The following is a 26,460-nucleotide window of genomic DNA, read 5'->3' as shown; positions in this document are numbered from 1 at the left end:
GTATATACATACACTTCCACACATGCACATATACATGCCTATACATCTCAACGTATACATATATATACACACACAGACATATACATATATACACATGTACATAATTCATAATGTCTGCCCTTATTCATTCCCGTCGCCACCCTGCCACACTTGTAAATGACAACCCCCTCCCCCCGCATGTGCACGAGGTAGCACAAGGAAAAGACAACAAATGCCACATTCGTTCACACTCAGTCTCTAGCTTGTCATGTGTAATGCACCGAAACCACAGCCCCCTTTCCACATCTAGGCCCCACAGAAATTTCAGTTTACCCCAGACACTTCACATGCCCTGGTTCAATCCATTGACAGCACGTCGACTCCGGTATACCACATCGTTCCAATTCACTCTGTTCTTTGCACGCCTTTCACCCTCCTGCATGTTCAGGCCCCGATCACTCAAAATCTTTTTCACTCCATCCTTCCACCTCCAATTTGGTCTCCCACTTCTCCTCATTCCCTCCACCTCTGACACATATATCCTCTTTGTCAGTCTTTCCTCACTCTTTCTCTCTATGTGACCAAACCATTTCAAAACACCCTCTTCTGCTCTCTCAACCACACTCTTTTTAGTACTACACATCCCTCTTACCCTTTCATTACTTACTCGGTGAAACCACCTCACACCACATATTGTCCTCAAACATCTCATTTCCAGCACATCCACCCTCCTCCTCACAACTCTATCTACAGCCCATGCCTTGCAACCATATAACATTGTCGGAACCACTATTCCTTCAAACATACCCATTTTTGCTTTCCGAGATAATGTTCTCGCCTTCCACACATTTTTCAACGCTCCCAGAACTTTCGCCCCTTCCCCCACCCTATGACTCACTTCAGCTTCCGTGGTTCCATCCGCTGCAAAATCCACTCCCAGATATCTGAAACACTTCACTTCCTCCAGTTTTTCTCCATTCAATCTTACCTCCCATTTAACTTGTCCCTCAACCCTACTGTACCTAATAACCTTGCTCTTATTCACATTTACCCTCAGCTTTCTTCTTTCACACACTTTACCAAACTCAGTCACCAACTTCTGCAGTTTCTCACCCGAATCAGTCACCAGTGCTGTATCATCAGCGAACAACAACTGACTCACTTCCCAAGCCCTCTCATCCACAACAGGCTGCATACTTGCCCCTTTCTCCAAAACTCTTGCATTCACCTCCCTAAGAATCCCATCCATAAACAAATTGAACAACCATGGAGACATCACGCACCCCTGCCGCAAACCGATGTTCACTGAGAACCAGTCACTTTTCTCTCTTTCCACTTGTACACAAGCCTTACATTCTCGATAAAAACTTTTCACTGCTTCTAACAATTTGCCTCCCACACCGTATATTCTTAATACCTTCCACAGAGCTTCTCTATCAACTCTATCATATACCTTCTCCAGATCCATAAATGCTACATACAAATCCATTTGCTTTTCTAAGTATTTCTCACATACATTCTTCAAAGCAAACACCTGATCCACACATCCTCTACCACTTCTGAAGCCACACTGGTCTTCCCCAATATGATGCTCTGTACCTGCCTTCACCCTCTCAATCAATACCCTTCCATATAATTTCCCAGGAATACTCAACAACCTCTGTAATTTGAGCACTCACCTTTATCCCCTTTGCCTTTGTACAGTGGCATTATGCAAGCATTCTGCTAATCCTCAGGCACCTCACCATGAGTCATACATACATTAAATAACCTTACCAACCAGTCAACAACACTGTCACCCCCTTTTTTGATAAATTCCACTGCAATACCATCCAAACCTGCTGCCTTGCCAGCTTTCATCTTCCGCAAAGCTTTTACTACCTCCTCTCTCTTTACCAAATCATTCTCCCTCACCCTCTCACTTTGCACACCACCTCGACCAAAACACCCTATATCAGCCACTGTATCATCAAACACATTCAATAAACCTTCAAAATACTCACTCAATCTCCTTCTCACATCACCACTACTTGTTATCACCTCCCCATTAGCCCCTTCACTGATTTTCCCATTTGTTCCCTTGTCTTACACACTTTATTTACTTCCTAAACTTCTTTTTATTCTCAATAAAACTTAATGATACTCTCTCACCCCAACTCTCATTTGCCCTCTTTTTCACCTCTTGCACCTTTCTCTTGACCTGCTGCCTCTTTCTTTTATACATCTCCCAATTGTTTGCATTATTTCCCTGCAAAAATCGTCCAAATGCCTCTCTCTTCTATTTCACTAACAATCGTACTTCTTCATACCGCCACTCACTACCATTTCTAACCTGCCCATCTCCCACACTTCTCATGCCACAAGTATATTTTGCGCAAGCCATCACTGCTTCCCTAAATGCATCCCATTCCTCCCCCATTCCCCTTACATCCTTTGTTCTCACCTTTTTCCATTCTATACTCAGTCTCTCCTGGTACTTCCTCACACAAGTCTCCTTCCCAAGCTCACTTACTCTCACCACTCTCTTCACCCCAACATTCTCTCTTCTTTTCTAAAAACCTCTACAAATCTTCACCTTCGCCTCCACAAGATAATAATCAGACATCCCTTCAGTTGCACCTCTCAGCACATTTACATCCAAAAGTCTCTCTTTTGCACGCCTATTGATTAACACGTAATCCAATAATGCTTTCTGGCCATCTCTCCTACTTACATATGTACACTTATGTATATCTCTTTTTAAACCAGGTATTCCCAATCACCAGTCCTTTTTCAGCGCACAAATTTACAAGCTCTTCACCAGTTCCATTTGCAACACTGAACACCCCATGTACACCAATTATTCCCTCATCTGCCACATTACTCACCTTTGCATTCAAATCACCCATCACTATAACCCAGTCTTGTGCATCAAAACTACTAACACAGTCACTCAGTTGCTCCCAAAACACTTGCCTCACATGATCTTTCTTCTCATGCCCAGGTGCATATGCACCAATAATCACCCATCTCTCTCCATCCACTTTCAGTTTTACCCATATCAATCTAGGGTTTACTTTCTTATACTCTATCACATACTCCCACTACTCCTGTTTCAGGAGTAGTGCTACTCCTTCCCTTGCTCTTGTCCTCTCACCAACCCCTGACTTTACTCCCAAGACATTTCCAAACCACTCTTCCCCTTTACCCTTGAGCTTCGTTTCACTCAGAGCCAGAACATCCAGGTTCCTTTCCTCAAACATACTACCTATCTCTCCTTTTTTCTCATCTTGGTTACATCCACACACATTTAGACAACCCAATCTGAGCCTTCGAGGAAGATGAGCACTCCCCGCATGACTCCTTCTTCTGTTTCCCCTTTTAGAAAGTTAAAATACAAGGAGGGGAGGGTTTCTAACCCCCCCACTCCTGTCCCCTTTAGTTGCCTTCTACGACACGTGAGGAATGCGTGGGAAATATTCTTTCTCCCCGAGCCCCTGGGATAAACAAAAATAAGATAAGAATTAGCCGTCAGACACCTAGAGAGATAAAAGCTACTGTCATTCTTAAACTTGGACACTTAACACTACAATGAAAGTGGCCCTTCTTATGAGGAGAAATACGAATTACTTGAATTTTTGAAAGTTACACAGGTATATCCTGCAGTTCAGCAGTATTTTATAAGGTCTTATGTTTATGGCATAAAAATGAAGTTTACATGTGCATCATATTTCAGTCTTTTTGAAAAAATAAATCAGCATTTATCATAGGTAAAGGGATTGTACATCATGGGTCCCAAACTTATAAAACTTTTTTGTTGAATTGTGAATTTTTACCTTAACCATTTATTGGATTATTGGCTGATAATGGCGTAACATGTTGATTACTATATTCAGTTCTTTAAAGAAACTATATCATCAATGATCCAAAAAGGTACTGTAAACTCTCATTTTTATTAACAGTAAATGACAAATGCTTTTTATCATGCCCAGTAAATTGTTGTATTTTAATCAGCAGCAGCAGCAGCGTGCAACTGCCACCAGTTCAAAGGAATTTGAGGATGGGTATGTGAGTGACACAACATTTTTATCTGAGACATCTCGAGAGTCATCTCCAGTGAAGACATTACCACCTCTGACAATAAACACTGGAGTTGCACCCACCACACCTCAGAAGCCTCCTATTGGTCATTCTACTCCAGCCAGGGGCAACTCAGCTCCTTCATCTCCAGTTCTGCCTAGCAGGTCAGCCTCACGGGAACGCTCAGTCAGGTAAGGTTGCTGAATTACATCATGTGAAGTCATCTCTTGAAGAAAAGATTTGTTTTCCAAGTTGTCATTGCCTTTTTAATTTTAGTTACGGCCTCTTTCTTTTTAAATATTTTACTCTTAATCCAGGTAAGACATTGATGTATTTCTGATGTAATGTTTGTACTAATTAGCTATCTTTTTCAGAAGTAATCCACCACCAAGTAACCAGCGAAGTCTTCCCAGAAAGCATTCTGACTCCTCAGACAGAGAACGCCCTTTTGTAGCCGTTAAGAGGGCACATGAAAATGCTAAGCCAAGTGAATTAGTGGTATGTTAAAAATTTGAGCATCTTTATTTTGAAATGGTAGTAATTGCAGTCTGAATGGTAGAGCTGACCAGGGTTTGCTGAAGTTGTTTGGACAGGTGGAGAAGGTGAATGATGAAAGATCTATTAAGAGGAGAAAGGGGAGGGAGACCACGATGGTAGGATGGAGTGAAGAATGCTTTAGGTTATCAAGAGGATGATGGGCATGCATGAAATAGAATGAACTGGATCAATATGGTATACAGGGGATAACGTGCTGTCTGTTAGCAAACCAGGGCATATGTAGCAGTCAAGGTAAGTGGTGGAATAGTCTTTGGGGCTTGGCAGTGAATGGTAGGCTCTAGTTTCATAGAGGGGATGTGTGGAGGTGAGACTGTTGTTTACTTGTAATGCTATATTACTAAGGTAAGAGAAGGCATTGCTCATAAGAAATATAACTTAATGAAATGTAATTTGTAAATTTTTTATTTACCTCAAATGAAAACATGTTCAGCAAAAGTGTAGATAGGAGAAGTTTGAGTAATTGATTATTTTGATGTGTGAATACAAATAAGGATAAGTGGAAGAGAGGGTGAGTTTGATGTATATAGCATCAACCTTAAAGGTAATTAGTACAAATAGATAGCCAAATTTTTTATGTGATAAACATGTTGCATATAATCATTGTAGTCTGAGAGGGTTTCCAAGGTGTAGGTAGAGATGTTTTGAGTTCACAACAGCTTATACATTTTGTCTTGGCATAATATTAGACAACACAGGAAATAGCAAGGCTAGTTAGTAATTGTGAGCTAACCAAATGGTAATCATTGGTTGCTCACTTATTACAAACAATATAAACCCAAGATCACTCTTACCAAGACTTATCATTAGATGGCAGCATTGCTTCAGGCCACTTTACCCTAACTTGAATCAGATTGATTTTTCCCTTGAGTAAAACTAGAGGTAAATGAGATTTCATTTTGTACCATCAGATTGCCTTTCAGTCTTGACATGGTAAAATGCTGGCAGGCTGTAAACCTGATAAAGTGCATTTTCAGATAGTGGAAAAACAAAGAGAATAAGAAAAATTAGTCAAGATTAAAAGGGAATATCTTAAAACAAAAGGATAAGGTTGCACCATATTCAAAAGATTAAAGTGCTGTGATAAATGCATCTTATTTTGATAACTTTTATCACAGTTGGAAGTATGATTATTCATGATAAACTTTTTTTTTTCAGGATTCATCAGTAGCTCTAAGTCAGCTGCAGACATCTCCACATGGCCACATTAACTATTCATCATATTCATCATCCAGTCAAGTTGATGGCCTTCTCACAACAGTTGTGTCATCTTCAAATCAGGTTTGTTTACAGTGCTGTTTTTTCATTAAAGCATGAAGTGTGTGTGTGTGTGTGTGTGTGTTTAATTTGGCTTTGGGATGCATGTAAAAAAAAGAGGGGAATTAAAGTTTTTGCATGCTGAAATTGCACATTGGATTACACTCCACTAATATATGATAGGTGGTCATTGATTATTTTACTAGATGTGGTTTCACAGATGAAAATAAACTTCAGAAACATTTCAAATCTTATAGGTGAATGTCAGAAGATAGTAAGTAGGTGTAATTGATGGATGATATATAGCCTGAAAACTATTTTAGTTTGAAATAAGCATACTCTTCAGACATAATTTTCATGGGTTTTATGCTTAGGGTATTGTTTAGTGAACACTGATTTGTATTTTGAGTGAAATAGAGTATATGAGCCTCAGATTATTATTAAATTGTTTCAGTCTTCTCTTTTACAGAACTAATTGGCTGATTCAGTACAGTACAACCTTTTGGATTAATGTATTTAGCAAAATTAGAAATAGCATTCGGTGCCTTTTTTTCCTTGTAAGATAATATTTGATATGTCTTTTTGTTTTCTTTGCTCCAAAGGAAATACAATAGATTTCTGTGAACCACCCATACTTTTTTGATAAAAGAAAAGGGACATATTTTCTCCTGTGATTAATTATTTGATTTTATATTGCATAAGAATTTTTAGTTCAGTATTTAACTCCAAATGGTAAGCTCAGAATTACAGATATGTGTGATTTGCATTTGACCTGATAATTAGATATCCTTTCTACATGTCACTGAATATTATCAAGAAATATGTGTTTTGTGAACATGGCTTTATCCTGATAAAGATGATTTTTTAACAATTAGCCATAGTTTAGACACTTTTCACGATTGTTTGGAGATAAGTAAGAGCAAACTGGTTACATTACTAACTAGATTAACCAAACCAAAGGATGAATATTGTGATGCATAATTTCCTTTTAATCAATTCATGCAGAATATTTCATTTTAGTGATACCCTTCCAAATTATACTCTTAGATAAGTTGCACTGCATGAGAGTTTTTGGATTTACATGGATTTTTCTGAAGCTTTGCCACTACTGAGACTTTACATGAATTAGAAATGAGCACTAAGGTATTCTAATGAAAACTATAGCCATTACATCAGTAGATCATTTATCAATCATGTATTATACATATACATTTGCCCTTGCTAAGTCTTTAGTAAATGCACTTATTGTATGACTCCCGTATATTTGAAATGTAGACTCTCACTCTTTCATGCTCATTATTGTATTGATACAAGACTTTTAGATAAGGTGACCTTAGTTCATTTTGGTGATTTTGTAGATACTGACAAAATGTACTATGGACATTTTTAGATGCCATAGCAGGAAGGCTTATAATATACTCAATAACAGAGCATTTGTGGGGTAAATTATCATTATTATTATTTTCATTGAAATTACTCTGTGCTGTTTGAGATGCTAAACTCTTAAAGATTAAAAAAAGACTAACATATGTTCTTATTAATGTGCCCAGTCAAGGCAACTAGGCTTTAAAACATGTCAAGAGTACCTATATTAAGTATCTGCCATCTATAAACACAAGGTTGCTGCTAACAGACCATTTTTAAAAGCCGTTTGAAATGAGAATTGAAGTCATCTCTCCCTTACCAATGTTACTCACAGCTCATAGCAGACTCACAGGCTGGCAGCCAAGTGCGGTCTGTTCTTAAGTGTGAGCCCTTATCCACAATACTCTTTTTATAACTTCTCTTCCACCTTTCATATCCTGCTGTTCTTATTCCTTAGTTTCTTATACCTTGCATAAGCTGGCTGAGTAGTGTCATATGTATTGTCACCTCTGCATATCTCAAAACTCCTTTTGTTTTTTGACATCTTTGATTGGACCACTCTTCCTGCTACCTTGACCTTCCTTTTGTATATGAGGCTAGAAATACACATGTTCCCATTCCTTCATTGTAAATTACACAAAACCTTTCACATTACCCTTTTCCTGGGTGCTGAACTCCATTGTCTAATGTATATTGCCATAGATGTTGTTAAGTTCTGTGTAGTTACCACAATTGTATCTCCTCCTCAAGTCCTGTCTTGTCTCTGCTGTTTTAACTTTCTTGTTTCAGACATAATCAAATTTAAGCATATGATCACATTTTCCAAATATTGTTATTATTATCATTATTGTTATTTTATATTTTATTATACTTTGTCGCTGTCTCCCACGTTGGCGAGGTAGCGCAAGGAAACAGACAAAAAAATGGCCCAACCCACCCACATACACATGTATATACATACCTATACATTTCAATGTATTCATATATATACATATATACACATGTACATAATTCATACTTGCCTTTACTCATTCCCATCACCACCCCGCCACACTTGAAATGACAACCCCCGCATGCATGCAAGGTAGCACTAGGAAAAGACAACAAAGGCCACATTCGTTCACACTCAGTCTCTAGCAGTCATGTTTATTGCACAGAAACCACAGCTCCCTTTCCACATCCAGGCCCCACAAAACTTTCCATGGTTTACCCCAGATGCTTCACATGCCCTAGTTCAATCCATTGACAGCACATCAATATTATTATTGTTTTTTTTTTTTTTTTTTTTTTTTTTTTTTTTTTTCCCCGCTGTCTCCCGCGTTTGCGAGGTAGCGCAAGGAAACAGACGAAAGAAATGGCCCAACCCACCCCCATACACATGTATATACATACGTCCACACACGCAAATATACATACCTACACAGCTTTCCATGGTTTACCCCAGACGCTTCACATGCCTTGATTCAATCCACTGACAGCACGTCAACCCCGGTATACCACATCACTCCAATTCACTCTATTCCTTGCCCTCCTTTCACCCTCCTGCATGTTCAGGCCCCGATCACACAAAATCTTTTTCACTCCATCTTTCCACCTCCAATTTGGTCTCCCTCTTCTCCTCGTTCCCTCCACCTCCGACACATATCCTCTTGGTCAATCTTTCCTCACTCATTCTCTCCATGTGCCCAAACCATTTTAAAACACCCTCTTCTGCTCTCTCAACCACGCTCTTTTTATTTCCACACATCTCTCTTACCCTTACGTTACTTACTCGATCAAACCACCTCACACCACACATTGTCCTCAAACATCTCATTTCCAGCACATCCATCCTCCTGCGCACAACTCTATCCATAGTCCACGCCTCGCAACCATACAACATTGTTGGAACCACTATTCCTTCAAACATACCCCTTTTTCCTTTCCGAGATAATGTTCTCGACTTCCACACATTCTTCAAGGCTCCCAGAAGTTTCGCCCCCTCCCCCACCCTATGATCCACTTCCGCTTCCATGTTTCCATCCGCTGCCAGATCCACTCCCAGATATCTAAAACACTTCACTTCCTCCAGTTTTTCTCCATTCAAACTCACCTCCCAATTGACTTGACCCTCAACCCTACTGTACCTAATAACCTTGCTCTTATTCACATTTACTCTTAACTTTCTTCTTTCACACACTTTACCAAACTCAGTCACCAGCTTCTGCAGTTTCTCACATGAATCAGCCACCAGCGCTGTATCATCAGCGAACAACAACTGACTCACTTCCCAAGCTCTCTCATCCCCAACAGACTTCATCCTTGCCCCTCTTTCCAAAACTCTTGCATTCACCTCCCTAACAACCCCATCCATAAACAAATTAAACAACCATGGAGACATCACACACCCCTGCCGCAAACCTACATTCACTGAGAACCAATCACTTTCCTCTCTTCCTACACGTACACATGCCTTACATCCTCGATAAAAACTTTTCACTGCTTCTAACAACTTGCCTCCCACACCATATATTCTTAATACCTTCCACAGAGCATCTCTATCAACTCTATCATATGCCTTCTCCAGATCCATAAATGCTACATACAAATCCATTTGCTTTTCTAAGTATTTCTCACATACATTCTTCAAAGCAAACACCTGATCCACACATCCTCTACCACTTCTGAAACCACACTGCTCTTCCCCAATCTGATGCTCTGTACATGCCTTCACCCTCTCAATCAATACCCTCCCATACAATTTGCCAGGAATACTCAACAAACTTATACCTCTGTAATTTGAGCACTCACTCTTATCCCCTTTGCCTTTGTACAATGGCACTATGCACGCATTCCGCCAATCCTCAGGCACCTCACCATATTGTTATTATTATTATTATTATGCTTAATTGCTGTTTCCTGTGTCAGCGAGGTAGCACCAGGAAACATTATATCACATATGATATGTTAAGTATCCATGCTGGTTTGTGTGAAGTTTAGATCCAGTAATGAGGATGGTTCAGTCCTTCTCATCTTAGTTTTTTCACTGAAATGCTAGTACCTATAGGAATTTTTCACATGCACGCAGGGAACTTCTCACCGTGAGAATCCAAATCCTACTAGTCTGTCTCCTGATAATTGAAATCCCCCATTATCCATACGTAAATTTACTTTCTCTGAGAAGTGAACATTTTACTGCTAAATGTACCATCTTGATTATTTTTTCTTTGTTGTTATTATTTGTTTTAGATCATTTGAATTATGTTGTGGATTACATATCGTCAACACTATGCACTTCTTTCCGACAGTCACCCTTCCCAATATGTATTTTCTGAATGGGCCACATACTACTATTTCCTGAAACTTAAAAGTTACCTCCTATGAGGAAAGCCAAAGCTCCTCCTGTCTTCTCTTCCTCTCACTATCATGTGCCCTTGTGGACAAAAAAGGTGAGATCTTATCTCTTCAGTAAGCTTTGTTTCTATGTCTGGCAAGATCAGGTGCATCTTTCCTTATGCAGTCCACATATTCTAGCTATTTACCATGTACTTATCATCAGCATTTGTATACAGTACTCTCTGTCTACCATTACCATTGGATAATATTGATGATCTCTCTCCAGCACTGGAGGGTTGGTCTGTCCTCTTGCTGCAGTTTTGTATTCTGACTATTCTTTGCTTCTCCCCCTATCTTCCCTTGGTGTATTACTTTTGATGAATACTCTTGAATTCCACCTTGTTTTGGAGCTTGTTTGTTTTTTCTGCTAGATGACTCCATATCAAATGTAACCAAAATTGGTCATTCCTCTGTCTTGATTGTAACTTCCCATCCTTCTTTCCTAATCACAGAGAGTGCTATTGGCATCTCTGATGTCTCCATTAACTCTGTAATTAGTATTTCTTCTTTCTTTCCCACTCCCTCTTTATTTAGTTATGTTCTTCATTCAGACCAAAAATTATCAAAGATTTACATCTGTTGATCTCCCAGTTAACTAATCTTTCTAATTTATGTGCTCTCCACTGTGCATCAAAGCCTATCACTTTTATTTCCTCACTCTGTGTGTCTCTGGCTTTCTGTATAATCTCATTTTTTTGCTAATAATCACTGATCCTGGATGCTCTGCACTTCACTGAAATTCTCATATACAGGACCATAAATTTTGCATGTTGTTCTGTCTCTAGCAACACATATTCTATCTATAGCTTCATTCAGTGCCCTGAGCACCTTAGTTTCAGTGTTCCCAGGTTCATGTCCCACTATATCAGTCATCATGCTCTGAGCCTCTGTACACTGGCGACTTTTCCAGACTCGCTTATTTTCACTATTTGTCTCACACGAGTCATTCCTTATTTCCTAAATCCATACAAAACGTTCATACTTTCTTCCTCCAAAAAAGGAACAAACATCTTGTCTGCTGTCCCTCTCAGCATGTTCGCATCCAGTGACCTCTCCTTTGTGTGCCTGTCAGTTAGGTCATAACCTAGTAATGCCTGTTGACCCCACCACCAGTCACCCACTTTTTTCTTTCACACAACTTGACAAGCTGTTCTTATTTTCATTTATGGTGTGTAACCCATTCCCCTTAGTTACACCTTCAACTGCCACTCTTGCATATAGATCTCCCCTGCACCAAGATAAGATACCTTGCATCAAAACTGCCAGAGCACTCAATCAGCTCCTCCGAGAAGACAAAGCTTTCTTCCTCACTGCTTTCACGATCAGGTGTATAAACATTAACAGTCACCCTGTGTTCTTAATCTACTTTCATTCTAACACATATCAGTCTTGAACTTATTTCTTCACATTCATTAATATAACTTCCTCCTTCAGAAGTGCCACACCTTTTACTCTTGTTTTATTGCTAACTCTGTACTTTACACCATGAACTTTTCCAAACCATTCTACCCCTTGCTTCATAATTTTTTTCTTTAAGCAGATCATCCAGGTTCCTTTCATCAAACATAACACTTAACCCTCCCTCTTTCTCAGTCTTGTTACATACACAGAGTAGACTGCAGCCTCAGTCTTCAGGTATAAATCCTAGTTTCCCTGTTTCTTCTGTTCCCATTTTGGAAAGTGATAACACAAGAGGGGGCAGATGATGAACTGGAAGAATAAGAAAAAGTTTGGAAGTTGAACAATATGAGGAGAGTATAGGGACAAAAGGAAGCAACTGTAAAGGGGAGCGTTTGAGTAGGTGGTATTGTGAAAAAGATGTGGAGTGAGCATTTTGAAGGACTGTTGTGGTAGATGATGAGATTATAAGGGGTTAGGTATTATCTGGTTGAGTGGTGGTGGTAAGTGGGATAGTCTGGGCAAATGTTATGAATAGAATAGAGGAAGTAGTAAAATCATTATGTTAGATGATATGTAACAAGCAGAGGAGTGGATGGGAATGCAGTTGATTTTCATAAGCAAGGGGATGATGGTATTATTAGTTGGTTGTTCATCCCCATGCCAGTGGGAAAGTTATAGACAGTAGAGTAAAATTCAGATGAAACATTCTTACTGATTTAGTAAGACCTTTTTTCCTTTGTTATTGCATTAGCAGATTCTTTTAAAACTTGAGTTGATCCCTTTGAGCCTTTGAGGAAAGTGAGATGGGTGTTTGCTTACTGTATTGTGACTTCTGGAATAAACAGTCTTTTTTCTTTGAAGTATAAAGAGATAGAAATATGAATCATAATATTTTCATTTTTATCTAAGACTGCATCTGTATATTCCCATAATCCATTGATATACTTTGTCAGGTATATTAAAGAAAATATATTTGCGCTACCTCGCAAATGCGGGAGACAACGACAAAGCAAAAAATGAAAAAGAAAAAAAATATTTATTTTATTATACTTTGTCGCTGTCTCCCGCGTTAGCGAGGTAGCGCAAGGAAACACACGAAAGAATGGCCCAAACCACCCACATACACATGTATATACATACACGTCCACACACGCACATATACATACCTATACATCTCAACGTATACATATATATACACACACAGACATATATATGCACATGTACATAATTCATACTGTCTGCCCTTATTCATTCCCATCGCCACCCCACCACACATGAAATGACATGTAGCGCTAGGAAAAGACAACAAAGGCCACATTCATTCACACTCAGTCTCTAGCTGTCATGTATAATGCACCGAAACCCCAGCTCCCTTTCCACATCCAGGCCCCACAAAACTTTCCATGGTTTACCCCAAACTCTTCACATGCCCTGGTTCAATCCATTGACAGCGCATCAACCCTGGTATACTACATCGTTCCAATTCACTCTACTCCTTGCACGCCTTTCACCCTCCTGCATGTTCAGGCGTGATCACTCAAAATTTTTTCACTCCATCTTTCCACCTCCAATCTGGTCTCCCACTTCTCCTCGTTCCCTCCACCTCTGACACATATATCCTCTTTGTCAATCTTTTCTCATTCTCTCCATATGACCATACCATTTCAAAACACCCTCTTCTGCTCTCTCAACCACACTCTTTTTATTACCACACATCTCTCTTACCCTTTCATTACTTACTTTATCAAACCACCTCACACCATATAGTGTCCTCAAATATCTCATTTCCAGCACATCCACCCTCCTCTGCACAACTCTATCTATAGCCCATGCCTCGCAACCATATGACATTCTTGGAACCACTATTCCTTCAAAGATACCCATTTTTGCTTTCCAAGATAACATTCTCAACTTCCACACATTTTTCAATGCTCCCAGAACTTTCGCCCCCCTCCCCCACCCTATGGTTCACTTCCGCTTCCATGGTTCCATCCGCTGCCAAATCCACTCCCAGATATCTAAAACACTTCACTTCCTCCAGTTTTTCTCCATTCAAACTTACCTCCCAGTTGACTTGTCCCTCAACCCTACTGTACCTAATAACCTTGCTCTTATTCTTATTTACTCGCAACTTCTTCTTTCACGCACTTTACCAAACTCAGTCACCAGCTTCTTTAGTTTCTAATTGGAATCAGCCACCAACGCTGTATCATCAGCGAACAACAATTGACTTACTTCCCAGGCTCTCTCACCCACAACAGACTGCATACTTGCCCCTCTTTCCAAAACTCTTGCATTCACCTCCCTAACAACCCCATCCATAAACAAATTAAACAACCCTGGAGACATCACACACCCCTGCCGCAAACCTACATTCACTGAGAACCAATCACTTTCCTCTCTTCCTACACGTACACATGCCTTACATCCTCGATAAAAACTTTTCACTGCTTCTAACAACTTGCCTCCCACACCATATATTCTTAATACCTTCCACAGAGCATCTCTATCAACTCTATCATATGCCTTCTCCAGATCCATAAATGCTACATACAAATCCATTTGCTTTTCTAAGTATTTCTCACATACATTCTTCAAAGCAAACACCTGATCCACACATCCTCTACCACTTCTGAAACCACACTGCTCTTCCCCAATCTGATGCTCTGTACATGCCTTCACCCTCTCAATCAATACCCTCCCATACAATTTGCCAGGAATACTCAACAAACTTATACCTCTGTAATTTGAGCACTCACTCTTATCCCCTTTGCCTTTGTACAATGGCACTATGCACGCATTCCGCCAATCCTCAGGCACCTCACCATATTGTTATTATTATTATTATTATGCTTAATTGCTGTTTCCTGTGTCAGCGAGGTAGCACCAGGAAACATTATATCACATATGATATGTTAAGTATCCATGCTGGTTTGTGTGAAGTTTAGATCCAGTAATGAGGATGGTTCAGTCCTTCTCATCTTAGTTTTTTCACTGAAATGCTAGTACCTATAGGAATTTTTCACATGCACGCAGGGAACTTCTCACCGTGAGAATCCAAATCCTACTAGTCTGTCTCCTGATAATTGAAATCCCCCATTATCCATACGTAAATTTACTTTCTCTGAGAAGTGAACATTTTACTGCTAAATGTACCATCTTGATTATTTTTTCTTTGTTGTTATTATTTGTTTTAGATCATTTGAATTATGTTGTGGATTACATATCGTCAACACTATGCACTTCTTTCCGACAGTCACCCTTCCCAATATGTATTTTCTGAATGGGCCACATACTACTATTTCCTGAAACTTAAAAGTTACCTCCTATGAGGAAAGCCAAAGCTCCTCCTGTCTTCTCTTCCTCCTCACTATCATGTGCCCTTGTGGACAAAAAAGGTGAGATCTTATCTCTTCAGTAAGCTTTGTTTCTATGTCTGGCAAGATCAGGTGCATCTTTCCTTATGCAGTCCACATATTCTAGCTATTTACCATGTACTTATCATCAGCATTTGTATACAGTACTCTCTGTCTACCATTACCATTGGATAATATTGATGATCTCTCTCCAGCACTGGAGGGTTGGTCTGTCCTCTTGCTGCAGTTTTGTATTCTGACTATTCTTTGCTTCTCCCCCTATCTTCCCTTGGTGTATTACTTTTGATGAATACTCTTGAATTCCACCTTGTTTTGGAGCTTGTTTGTTTTTTCTGCTAGATGACTCCATATCAAATGTAACCAAAATTGGTCATTCCTCTGTCTTGATTGTAACTTCCCATCCTTCTTTCCTAATCACAGAGAGTGCTATTGGCATCTCTGATGTCTCCATTAACTCTGTAATTAGTATTTCTTCTTTCTTTCCCACTCCCTCTTTATTTAGTTATGTTCTTCATTCAGACCAAAAATTATCAAAGATTTACATCTGTTGATCTCCCAGTTAACTAATCTTTCTAATTTATGTGCTCTCCACTGTGCATCAAAGCCTATCACTTTTATTTCCTCACTCTGTGTGTCTCTGGCTTTCTGTATAATCTCATTTTTTTGCTAATAATCACTGATCCTGGATGCTCTGCACTTCACTGAAATTCTCATATACAGGACCATAAATTTTGCATGTTGTTCTGTCTCTAGCAACACATATTCTATCTATAGCTTCATTCAGTGCCCTGAGCACCTTAGTTTCAGTGTTCCCAGGTTCATGTCCCACTATATCAGTCATCATGCTCTGAGCCTCTGTACACTGGCGACTTTTCCAGACTCGCTTATTTTCACTATTTGTCTCACACGAGTCATTCCTTATTTCCTAAATCCATACAAAACGTTCATACTTTCTTCCTCCAAAAAAGGAACAAACATCTTGTCTGCTGTCCCTCTCAGCATGTTCGCATCCAGTGACCTCTCCTTTGTGTGCCTGTCAGTTAGGTCATAACCTAGTAATGCCTGTTGACCCCACCACCAGTCACCCACTTTTTTCTTTCACACAACTTGACAAGCTGTTCTTATTTTCATTTATGGTGTGTAACCCATTCCCCTTAGTTACACCTTCAACTGCCACTCTTGCATATAGATCTCCCCTGCACCAAGATAAGATACCTTGCATCAAAACTGCCAGAGCACTCAATCAGCTCCTCCGAGAAGACAAAGCTTTCTTCCTCACTGCTTTCACGATCAGGTGTATAAACATTAACAGTCACCCTGTGTTCTTAATCTACTTTCATTCTAACACATATCAGTCTTGAACTTATTTCTTCACATTCATTAATATAACTTCCTCCTTCAGAAGTGCCACACCTTTTACTCTTGTTTTATTGCTAACTCTGTACTTTACACCATGAACTTTTCCAAACCATTCTACCCCTTGCTTCATAATTTTTTTCTTTAAGCAGATCATCCAGGTTCCTTTCATCAAACATAACACTTAACCCTCCCTCTTTCTCAGTCTTGTTACATACACAGAGTAGACTGCAGCCTCAGTCTTCAGGTATAAATCCTAGTTTCCCTGTTTCTTCTGTTCCCATTTTGGAAAGTGATAACACAAGAGGGGGCAGATGATGAACTGGAAGAATAAGAAAAAGTTTGGAAGTTGAACAATATGAGGAGAGTATAGGGACAAAAGGAAGCAACTGTAAAGGGGAGCGTTTGAGTAGGTGGTATTGTGAAAAAGATGTGGAGTGAGCATTTTGAAGGACTGTTGTGGTAGATGATGAGATTATAAGGGGTTAGGTATTATCTGGTTGAGTGGTGGTGGTAAGTGGGATAGTCTGGGCAAATGTTATGAATAGAATAGAGGAAGTAGTAAAATCATTATGTTAGATGATATGTAACAAGCAGAGGAGTGGATGGGAATGCAGTTGATTTTCATAAGCAAGGGGATGATGGTATTATTAGTTGGTTGTTCATCCCCATGCCAGTGGGAAAGTTATAGACAGTAGAGTAAAATTCAGATGAAACATTCTTACTGATTTAGTAAGACCTTTTTTCCTTTGTTATTGCATTAGCAGATTCTTTTAAAACTTGAGTTGATCCCTTTGAGCCTTTGAGGAAAGTGAGATGGGTGTTTGCTTGCTGTATTGTGACTTCTGGAATAAACAGTCTTTTTTCTTTGAAGTATAAAGAGATAGAAATATGAATCATAATATTTTCATTTTTATCTAAGACTGCATCTGTATATTCCCATAATCCATTGATATACTTTGTCAGGTATATTAAAGAAAATATATTTGCGCTACCTCGCAAATGCGGGAGACAACGACAAAGCAAAAAATGAAAAAGAAAAAAAATATTTATTTTATTATACTTTGTCGCTGTCTCCCGCGTTAGCGAGGTAGCGCAAGGAAACACACGAAAGAATGGCCCAAACCACCCACATACACATGTATATACATACACGTCCACACACGCACATATACATACCTATACATCTCAACGTATACATATATATACACACACAGACATATACATATATGCACATGTACATAATTCATACTGTCTGCCCTTATTCATTCCCATCGCCACCCCACCACACATGAAATGACATGTAGCGCTAGGAAAAGACAACAAAGGCCACATTCATTCACACTCAGTCTCTAGCTGTCATGTATAATGCACCGAAACCCCAGCTCCCTTTCCACATCCAGGCCCCACAAAACTTTCCATGGTTTACCCCAAACTCTTCACATGCCCTGGTTCAATCCATTGACAGCGCATCAACCCTGGTATACTACATCGTTCCAATTCACTCTACTCCTTGCACGCCTTTCACCCTCCTGCATGTTCAGGCGTGATCACTCAAAATTTTTTCACTCCATCTTTCCACCTCCAATCTGGTCTCCCACTTCTCCTCGTTCCCTCCACCTCTGACACATATATCCTCTTTGTCAATCTTTTCTCATTCTCTCCATATGACCATACCATTTCAAAACACCCTCTTCTGCTCTCTCAACCACACTCTTTTTATTACCACACATCTCTCTTACCCTTTCATTACTTACTTTATCAAACCACCTCACACCATATAGTGTCCTCAAATATCTCATTTCCAGCACATCCACCCTCCTCTGCACAACTCTATCTATAGCCCATGCCTCGCAACCATATGACATTCTTGGAACCACTATTCCTTCAAAGATACCCATTTTTGCTTTCCAAGATAACATTCTCAACTTCCACACATTTTTCAATGCTCCCAGAACTTTCGCCCCCCTCCCCCACCCTATGGTTCACTTCCGCTTCCATGGTTCCATCCGCTGCCAAATCCACTCCCAGATATCTAAAACACTTCACTTCCTCCAGTTTTTCTCCATTCAAACTTACCTCCCAGTTGACTTGTCCCTCAACCCTACTGTACCTAATAACCTTGCTCTTATTCTTATTTACTCGCAACTTCTTCTTTCACGCACTTTACCAAACTCAGTCACCAGCTTCTTTAGTTTCTAATTGGAATCAGCCACCAACGCTGTATCATCAGCGAACAACAATTGACTTACTTCCCAGGCTCTCTCACCCACAACAGACTGCATACTTGCCCCTCTTTCCAAAACTCTTGCATTCACCTCCCTAACAACCCCATCCATAAACAAATTAAACAACCCTGGAGACATCACGCACCCCTGCCACAAACCAACATTCACTGAGAACCAGTCACTTTCCTCTCTTCATGCACGTACACATGCCTTACATCCTCGATAAAAACTTTTCACTGCTTCTAACAACTTACCTCCCACACCATATATTCTTGATACCTTCCACAGAGCATCTCTATCAACTTTATCATATGCCTTCTCCAGATCCATAAATGCTATATACAAATCAATTTGCTTTTCTAAGTATTTCTCACATACATTCTTCAAAGCAAACACCTGATCCACACATCCTCTACCACTTCTGAAACCACACTGCTCTTCCCCAATCTGATGCTCTGTACATGCCCTCACCCTCTCAATCAATACCCTCCTATATAATTTCCCAGGAATACTCAACAGACTTATACCTCTGTAATTTGAGCACTCACTTTTATCCCCTTTGCCTTTGTACAATGGCACTAGGCAAGCATTCCGCCAATCTTCAGGCACCTCTATGAGTTATACGTACATTAGATAACCTTACCAACCAGTCAAAAATAAAGTCACCCCCCTTTTTTAATAAATTCTACTGTAATACCATCCGAACCTGCTGCCTTGCCGACTTTCATCTTCCGCAAAGCTTTTACTACCTCTTCTCTCTTTACCAAATCATTCTCCCAAACCCTCTCACCATGCACACCACCTCGACCAAAACACCCTATGTCTGCCACTCTATCATCAGACACATTCAACAAACCTTCAAAATACTAACTCCATCTCCTTCACACATCACCACTACTTGTTATCACCTCCCCATTAGCCCCCTTCTGATGTTCCTGTTTGTTCCCTTGTCTGACGCACTTTATTTATCTCCTTCCAAAACATCTTTTTATTCTCTCAAATTTAATGATACTCTCTCACCCCAACTCTCATTTACCCTCTTTTTCACCTCTTGCACCTTTCTCTTGACCTGCTGCCTCTTTCTTTTATACATCTCCCAGTCATTTGCATTATTTCCCTGCAGAAATCGTCTAAATGCCTTTCTCTTCTCTTTCACTAATAATCTTACATACTTCATCCCACCACTCACTACCCTTTCTAATCTGCCTCCTCCCATGCTTCTCATGCCACAAGCATCTTTTGCACAAGCCATCACTGCTTCCCTAAATACATCCCATTCCTCCCCCTCTCCCCTTACGTCCTTTGTTCTCACCTTTTTCCATTCTGTACTCAGTCTCTCCTGGTACTTCCTCACACAAGTCTCCTTCCCAAGCTCACTTACTCTCACCACTCTCTTCACCCCAACATTCTCTCTTCTTTTCTGAAAACCTCGACATGTCTTCACCTTCGCCTCAACAAGAAAATGATTAGACATCCCTTCAGTTGCACCTCTCAGCACATTAACATCCAAAAGTCTCTCTTTCATGCGCCTATCAATTAACAAGTAATCCAGTAACACTCTTTGGCCATCTCTCCTACTTACATACGTATACTTATGTATATCTTTCTTTTTAAACCAAGTAGCACATAAATCTACAAGCTTTTCACCATTTCCATTTACAACACTGAAAATTACTTGAAAATTACATAGGTCCTTCTGAAATTCCACCATAACATTTTTTTACTGTGATCCATATACCTTATGACCTTATAGACAAGAAATTGTTGCCTTAACTGATGCATTAATTTGTTAGACTTTCTTTTATAGGCTTGTATGTTTGTTCACCAATATTGTAAATTGGTTGCACCAGATACAGATAAGGCAAGAAAGCAAAATATTCTTAAGAATGTGGATTTCAGGCCCTCCAGTGTATTAAATACCTATCCCTGGTACTCCATTCTTTTTTAAAGTATATTAGATTTGTTTCTTATTTTTAGATAATTAATGTTGGATGAAAGTCCATTACAGTTTCTTTTGTCTTGATCTGCTCAAGGTCAAGAAATACATGAATATGCTCTTGCATTGAATTTGTTAGTCAACATCCTGTTGCATAGATCTGGTTTCCCAGCAGATTAACAGTTTCTTGTAAACTCCTAGATTTAAAGAATCAGTTTTGATATAATGATATTAATTTCTGTTTTTGACACAAACATCGTAAAGGACAGGTACTAGTGTATTGTGTTAGCTGGTCTTACTCTTGTTTTTTCATTGTACAACGGTTATGAAGTATGTAACATAGTTGGGAGGAATAACATCAGTGGTAGTTCAACTTATTTTCAGGCCGTAACTGGTGGGCCTGCAGTAAGTAATCTTATCAGGATGACAGATACCGTATAAGGACATTTCAGAGAACTGTTATTGGTGTAGTTGCCTTGGTTTGAAAGATGGGTAATCATCATATTTTTAAGACTCATTTGGAAAAGTGAATAATTGTATCTTAGCATCAGACTTCGATGTCATTTGCTTTATGGGAAAGTGAAATGTAAATGGGTATCCTTGAATTATTAGCTTTCCTGCTGGCACAGTAATTGCATGCTGACCCTGGAACCATGAGTTGCGTGGTGTTTACAGGAGGGACTGGACTCACTAGATGCCCTGAGAGACACCCTAGCCAGTCTGGGCTCCCCCACTCATCCCCCCACCTCTACTACCTCACCGCCCAACCCCATAAGCAGCACAACTACCACCACCATCACCACTACTGCTGTCACCACCTCTGCTGAGTCACAACCAATTCTGATGGCTCAAACATCCCAGGTTAGCTACCACATGGTAGTTAGTCCTGCTGGAATACAAGTTAGATAAGCTGAAACTTGTTTGAATTCTTCCCTCATAATCAGCATTCTACTTGCTTATTTGGTCTAGAGTGATATTTCTCAGAAAACCAGGCATGTTTTGTAGTCATATAATGATATATTTCTACCTCAGTCATATGTAACTGTTTAGATTTCTTTCTTAATTGCTCTCCTGCCTTAGTGAGGTAGATAAACAAAGAAAGTACAAGTGATCTATTTATTGGAGTTTTAGCTATCTCAATTCTTCATGTGTGATCATGGTGAGGTACAACATGAAATTATCATGTAGTTGTTACATTATTAGAGCTAAAGAGGTGTATATACAGTGTGTGTGTGTGTGTGTGTATATATATATATATATATATATATATATATATATATATATATATATATATATATATATTATTATTATTATTATTATTATACTTTGTCGCTGTCTCCCGCGTTTGCGAGGTAGCGCAAGGAAACAGACGAAAGAAATGGCCCAACCCCCCCCATACACATGTATATACATACGTCCACACACGCAAATATACATACCTACACAGCTTTCCATGGCTTACCCCAGACGCTTCACATGCCTTGATTCAATCCACTAACAGCACGTCAACCCCGGTATACCACATCGCTCCAATTCACTCTATTCCTTGCCCTCCTTTCACCCTCCTGCATGTTCAGGCCCCGATCACACAAAATCTTTTTCACTCCATCTTTCCACCTCCAATTTGGTCTCCCTTTTCTCCTCATTCCCTCCACTTCCAACACATAAATCCTCTTGGTCAATCTTTCCTCACTCATTCTCTCCATGTGCCCAAACCATTTCAAAACACCCTCTTCTGCTCTCTCAACCACGCTCTTTTTATTTCCACACATCTCTCTTACCCTTACCTTACTTACTCTATCAAACCACCTCACACCACACATTGTCCTCAAACATCTCATTTCCAGCACATCCATCCTCCTGCGCACAACTCTATCCATAGCCCACGCCTCGCAACCATACAACATTGTTGGAACCACTATTCCTTCAAACATACCCATTTTTGCTTTCCGAGATAATGTTCTCGACTTCCACACATTCTTCAAGGCTCCCAGAATTTTTGCCCCCTCCCCCACCCTATGATCCACTTCCGCTTCCATGGTTCCATCCGCTGCCAGATCCACTCTCAGATATCTAAAACACTTTACTTCCTCCAGTTTTTCTCCATTCAAACTTACCTCCCAATTGACTTGACCCTCAACCCTACTGTACCTAATAACCTTGCTCTTATTCACATTTACTCTTAACTTTCTTCTTTCACACACTTTACCAAACTCAGTCACCAGCTTCTGCAGTTTCTCGCATGAATCAGCCACCAGCGCTGTATCATCAGCGAACAACAACTATATATATATATATATTTTTTTTTTTTTTTTTTTTTTTATACTTTGTCGCTGTCTCCCGCGTTTGCGAGGTAGCGCAAGGAAACAGACGAAAGAAATGGCCCAACCCCCCCCATACACATGTACATACACACGTCCACACACGCAAATATACACACCTACACAGCTTTCCATGGTTCACCCCAGACGCTTCACATGCCTTGATTCAATCCACTGACAGCACGTCAACCCCTGTATACCACATCGCTCCAATTCACTCTATTCCTTGCCCTCCTTTCACCCTCCTGCATGTTCAGGCCCCGATCACACAAAATCCTTTTCACTCCATCTTTCCACCTCCAATTTGGTCTCCCTCTTCTCCTCGTTCCCTCCACCTCCGACACATATATCCTCTTGGTCAATCTTTCCTCACTCATTCTCTCCATGTGCCCAAACCATTTCAAAACACCCTCTTCTGCTCTCTCAACCACGCTCTTTTTATTTCCACACATCTCTCTTACCCCTACGTTACTTACTCGATCAAACCACCTCACACCACACATTGTCCTCAAACATCTCATTTCCAGCACATCCATCCTCCTGCGCACAACTCTATCCATAGCCCACGCCTCGCAACCATACAACATTGTTGGAACTACTATTCCCTCAAACATACCCATTTTTGCTTTCCGGGATAATGTTCTCGACTTCCACACATTTTTCAAGGCTCCCAAAATTTTCGCCCCCTCCCCCACCCTATGATCCACTTCCGCTTCCATGGTTCCATCCGCTGACAGATCCACTCCCAGATATCTAAAACACTTCACTTCCTCCAGTTTTTCACCATTCAAACTCACCTCCCAATTGAATTGACCCTCAACCCTACTGTACCTAATAACCTTGCTCTTATTCACATTTACTCTTAACTTTCTTCTTCCACACACTTTACCAAACTCCGTCACCAGCTTCTGCAGTTTCTCACATGAATCCGCCACCAGCGCTGTATCATCAGCGAACAACAACTGACTCACTTCCCAAGCTCTCTCATCCCCAACAGACTTCATACTTGCCCCTCTTTCCAAAACTCTTGCATTTACCTCCCTAACAACCCCATCCATAAACAAATTAAACAACCATGGAGACATCACACACCCCTGCCGCAAACCTACATATATATATCCCTGGGGATAGGGGAGAAAGAATACTTCCCACGTATTCCCTGCGTGTCGTAGAAGTGGGGAGGAATGGAATGTATTTAGGGAAACAGTGATGGCTTGCGCAAAAGATACTTGTGGCATGAGAAGCGTGGGAGGTGGGCAGATTAGAAAGGGTAGTGAGTGGTGGGATGAAGTAAGATTGTTAGTGAAAGAGAAGAGAGAGGCATTTGGACGATTTTTGCAGGGAAATAATGCAAATGACTGGGAGATGTATAAACGAAAGAGGCAGCAGGTCAAGAGAAAGGTGCAAGAGGTGAAAAAGAGGGCAAATGAGAGTTGGGGTCAGAGGGTATCATTAAATTTGAGAGAGTAAAAAGATGTTTTGGAAGGAGGTAAATAAAGTGCCTAAGACAAGGGAACAAATGGGAACATCAGTGAAGGGGGCTAATGGGGAGGTGATAACAAGTAGTGGTGATGTGAGAAGAAGATGGAGTGAGTAGTTTGAAGGTTTGTTGAATGTGTTTGATGATAGAGTGGCAGATATAGGGTGTTTTGGTCGAGGTGGTGTGCAAAGTGAGAGGGTTAGGGAGAATGATTTGGTATACAGAGAAGAGATAGTAAAAGCTTTGCGGACGATGAATGAAAGCTGGCAAGGCAGTGGGTTTGGATGGTATTGTAGTAGAATTTATTAAAAAAGGGGGTGACTGTATTTTTGACTGGTTGGTAAGGTTATTTAATGTATGTATGACTCATGGTGAGGTGCCTGGGGATTGGTGGAATGCTTGCATAGTGCCAGTGTACAAAGGCAAAGGGGATAAAAGTGAGTGCTCAAATTACAGAGGTATAAGTTTGTTGAGTATTCCTGGGAAATTATATGGGAGGGTATTGATGGAGAGGGTGAAGGCATGTACAGAGCATCAGATTAGGGAAGAGCAGTGTGGTTTCAGAAGTGGTAGAGGATGTGTGGATCAGGTGTTTGCTTTGAAGAATGTATGTGAGAAATACTTAGAAAAGCAAATGGATTTGTATGTAGCATTTATGGATCTAGAGAAGGCATATGATAGAGTTAATAGAGATGCTTTCTGGAAGGTATTAAGAAAATATGGTGTGGGAGGCAAGTTGTTAGAAGCATTGAAAAGTTTTTATCGATAATGTAAGGCATGTGTACGTGTATGAAGAGAGGAAAGTGATTGGTTCTCAGTGAATGTTGGTTTGCGGCAGGGGTGCGTGGTCTCCAGGGTTGTTTAATTTGTTTATGGATGGGGTTGTTAGGGAGGTGAATGCAAGAGATTTGGAAAGAGGGACAAGTATGCAGTTTGTTGTGGATGAGAGAGCTTTGGAAGTGAGTCAGTTGCTGTTTGCTGATGATACAGCGTTGGTGGCTGATTCCGATTAGAAACTGCAGAAGCTGGTGACTGAGTTTGGTAAAGTGTGTGAAAGAAGAAAGCTGAGAGCAATTGTGAATAAGAGCAAGGTTATTAGGTACAGTAGGGTTGAGGGACAAGTCAGTTGGGAGGTAAGTTTGAATGGAGAAAAACTGTAGGAAGTGAAGTGTTTTAGATATCTGGGAGTGGATTTGGCAGCGGATGGGACCATGGAAGCAGAAGTGAATCATAGGGTGGGGGAGGGAGTGAAACTTTTGGGAGCGTTGAAGAATGTGTGGGAGTCGAGAACGTTATCTTGGAAAGCAAAAATGGGTATCTTTGAAGGAATAGTGGCTCCAACAATATATATGGTTGCAAGGCATGGGATATCGATGGAGGTGTGCAGAGGAGGAGGGTGGATGTGCTGGAAATGAGAAGTTTGAGGACAATATGTGGTGTGAGGTGGTTTGATCGAGTGAGTAATGAATGGGTAAGAGAGATGTGTGGTAATAAAAAGAGTGTGGTTGAGAGAGCAGAAGAGGGTGTTTTGAAATGGTTTGGTCACATGGAGAGAATGAGTGAGGAAAGATTGACAAAGAGGATATATGTGTCAAAGGTGGAGGGAACGAGGAGAAGTGGGAGACCAAATTGGAGGTGGAAAGATGAAGTGAAAAAGATGTTGAGTGATCAGGGCCTGAACATGCAGGAGGGTGAAAGGCGTGCAAGGAATGGAGTGAATTGGAACGATGTGGTATACTGGGGTCAACGTGCTGTCAATGGATTGAACCAG

The 26,460-nt window shown here is 40.3% G+C and overlaps 1 protein-coding gene across 24 annotated transcripts in view; it reads left to right on the top strand.

The window, feature by feature from the left end:
- by (focal adhesion protein tensin) overlaps window positions 1-26,460 on the top strand; it is a 1,595,780-nt gene that overhangs the window by 1,512,018 nt on the left and 57,302 nt on the right. For 15 of the 24 annotated variants that reach the window (XM_071662733.1, XM_071662720.1, XM_071662714.1 and 12 more), the window contains 4 exons: window positions 3,973-4,229; window positions 4,413-4,536; window positions 5,752-5,874; window positions 21,564-21,749. In XM_071662733.1, coding sequence (XP_071518834.1) covers window positions 3,973-4,229; window positions 4,413-4,536; window positions 5,752-5,874; window positions 21,564-21,749 — 690 coding nt within the window. The remainder of the gene's footprint in view (window positions 1-3,972; window positions 4,230-4,412; window positions 4,537-5,751; window positions 5,875-21,563; window positions 21,750-26,460) is intronic. The other 9 variants (XM_071662732.1, XM_071662729.1, XM_071662730.1 and 6 more) reach the window with 7 other exon arrangements.

The sequence above is a fragment of the Panulirus ornatus genome, chromosome 6 (genome assembly GCF_036320965.1).
Source record: "Panulirus ornatus isolate Po-2019 chromosome 6, ASM3632096v1, whole genome shotgun sequence".
NCBI lineage: Eukaryota > Metazoa > Arthropoda > Malacostraca > Decapoda > Palinuridae > Panulirus > Panulirus ornatus.
Note: the sequence above shows the minus strand (reverse complement) of the source record. Positions and strands in the feature narration are given on the sequence as shown.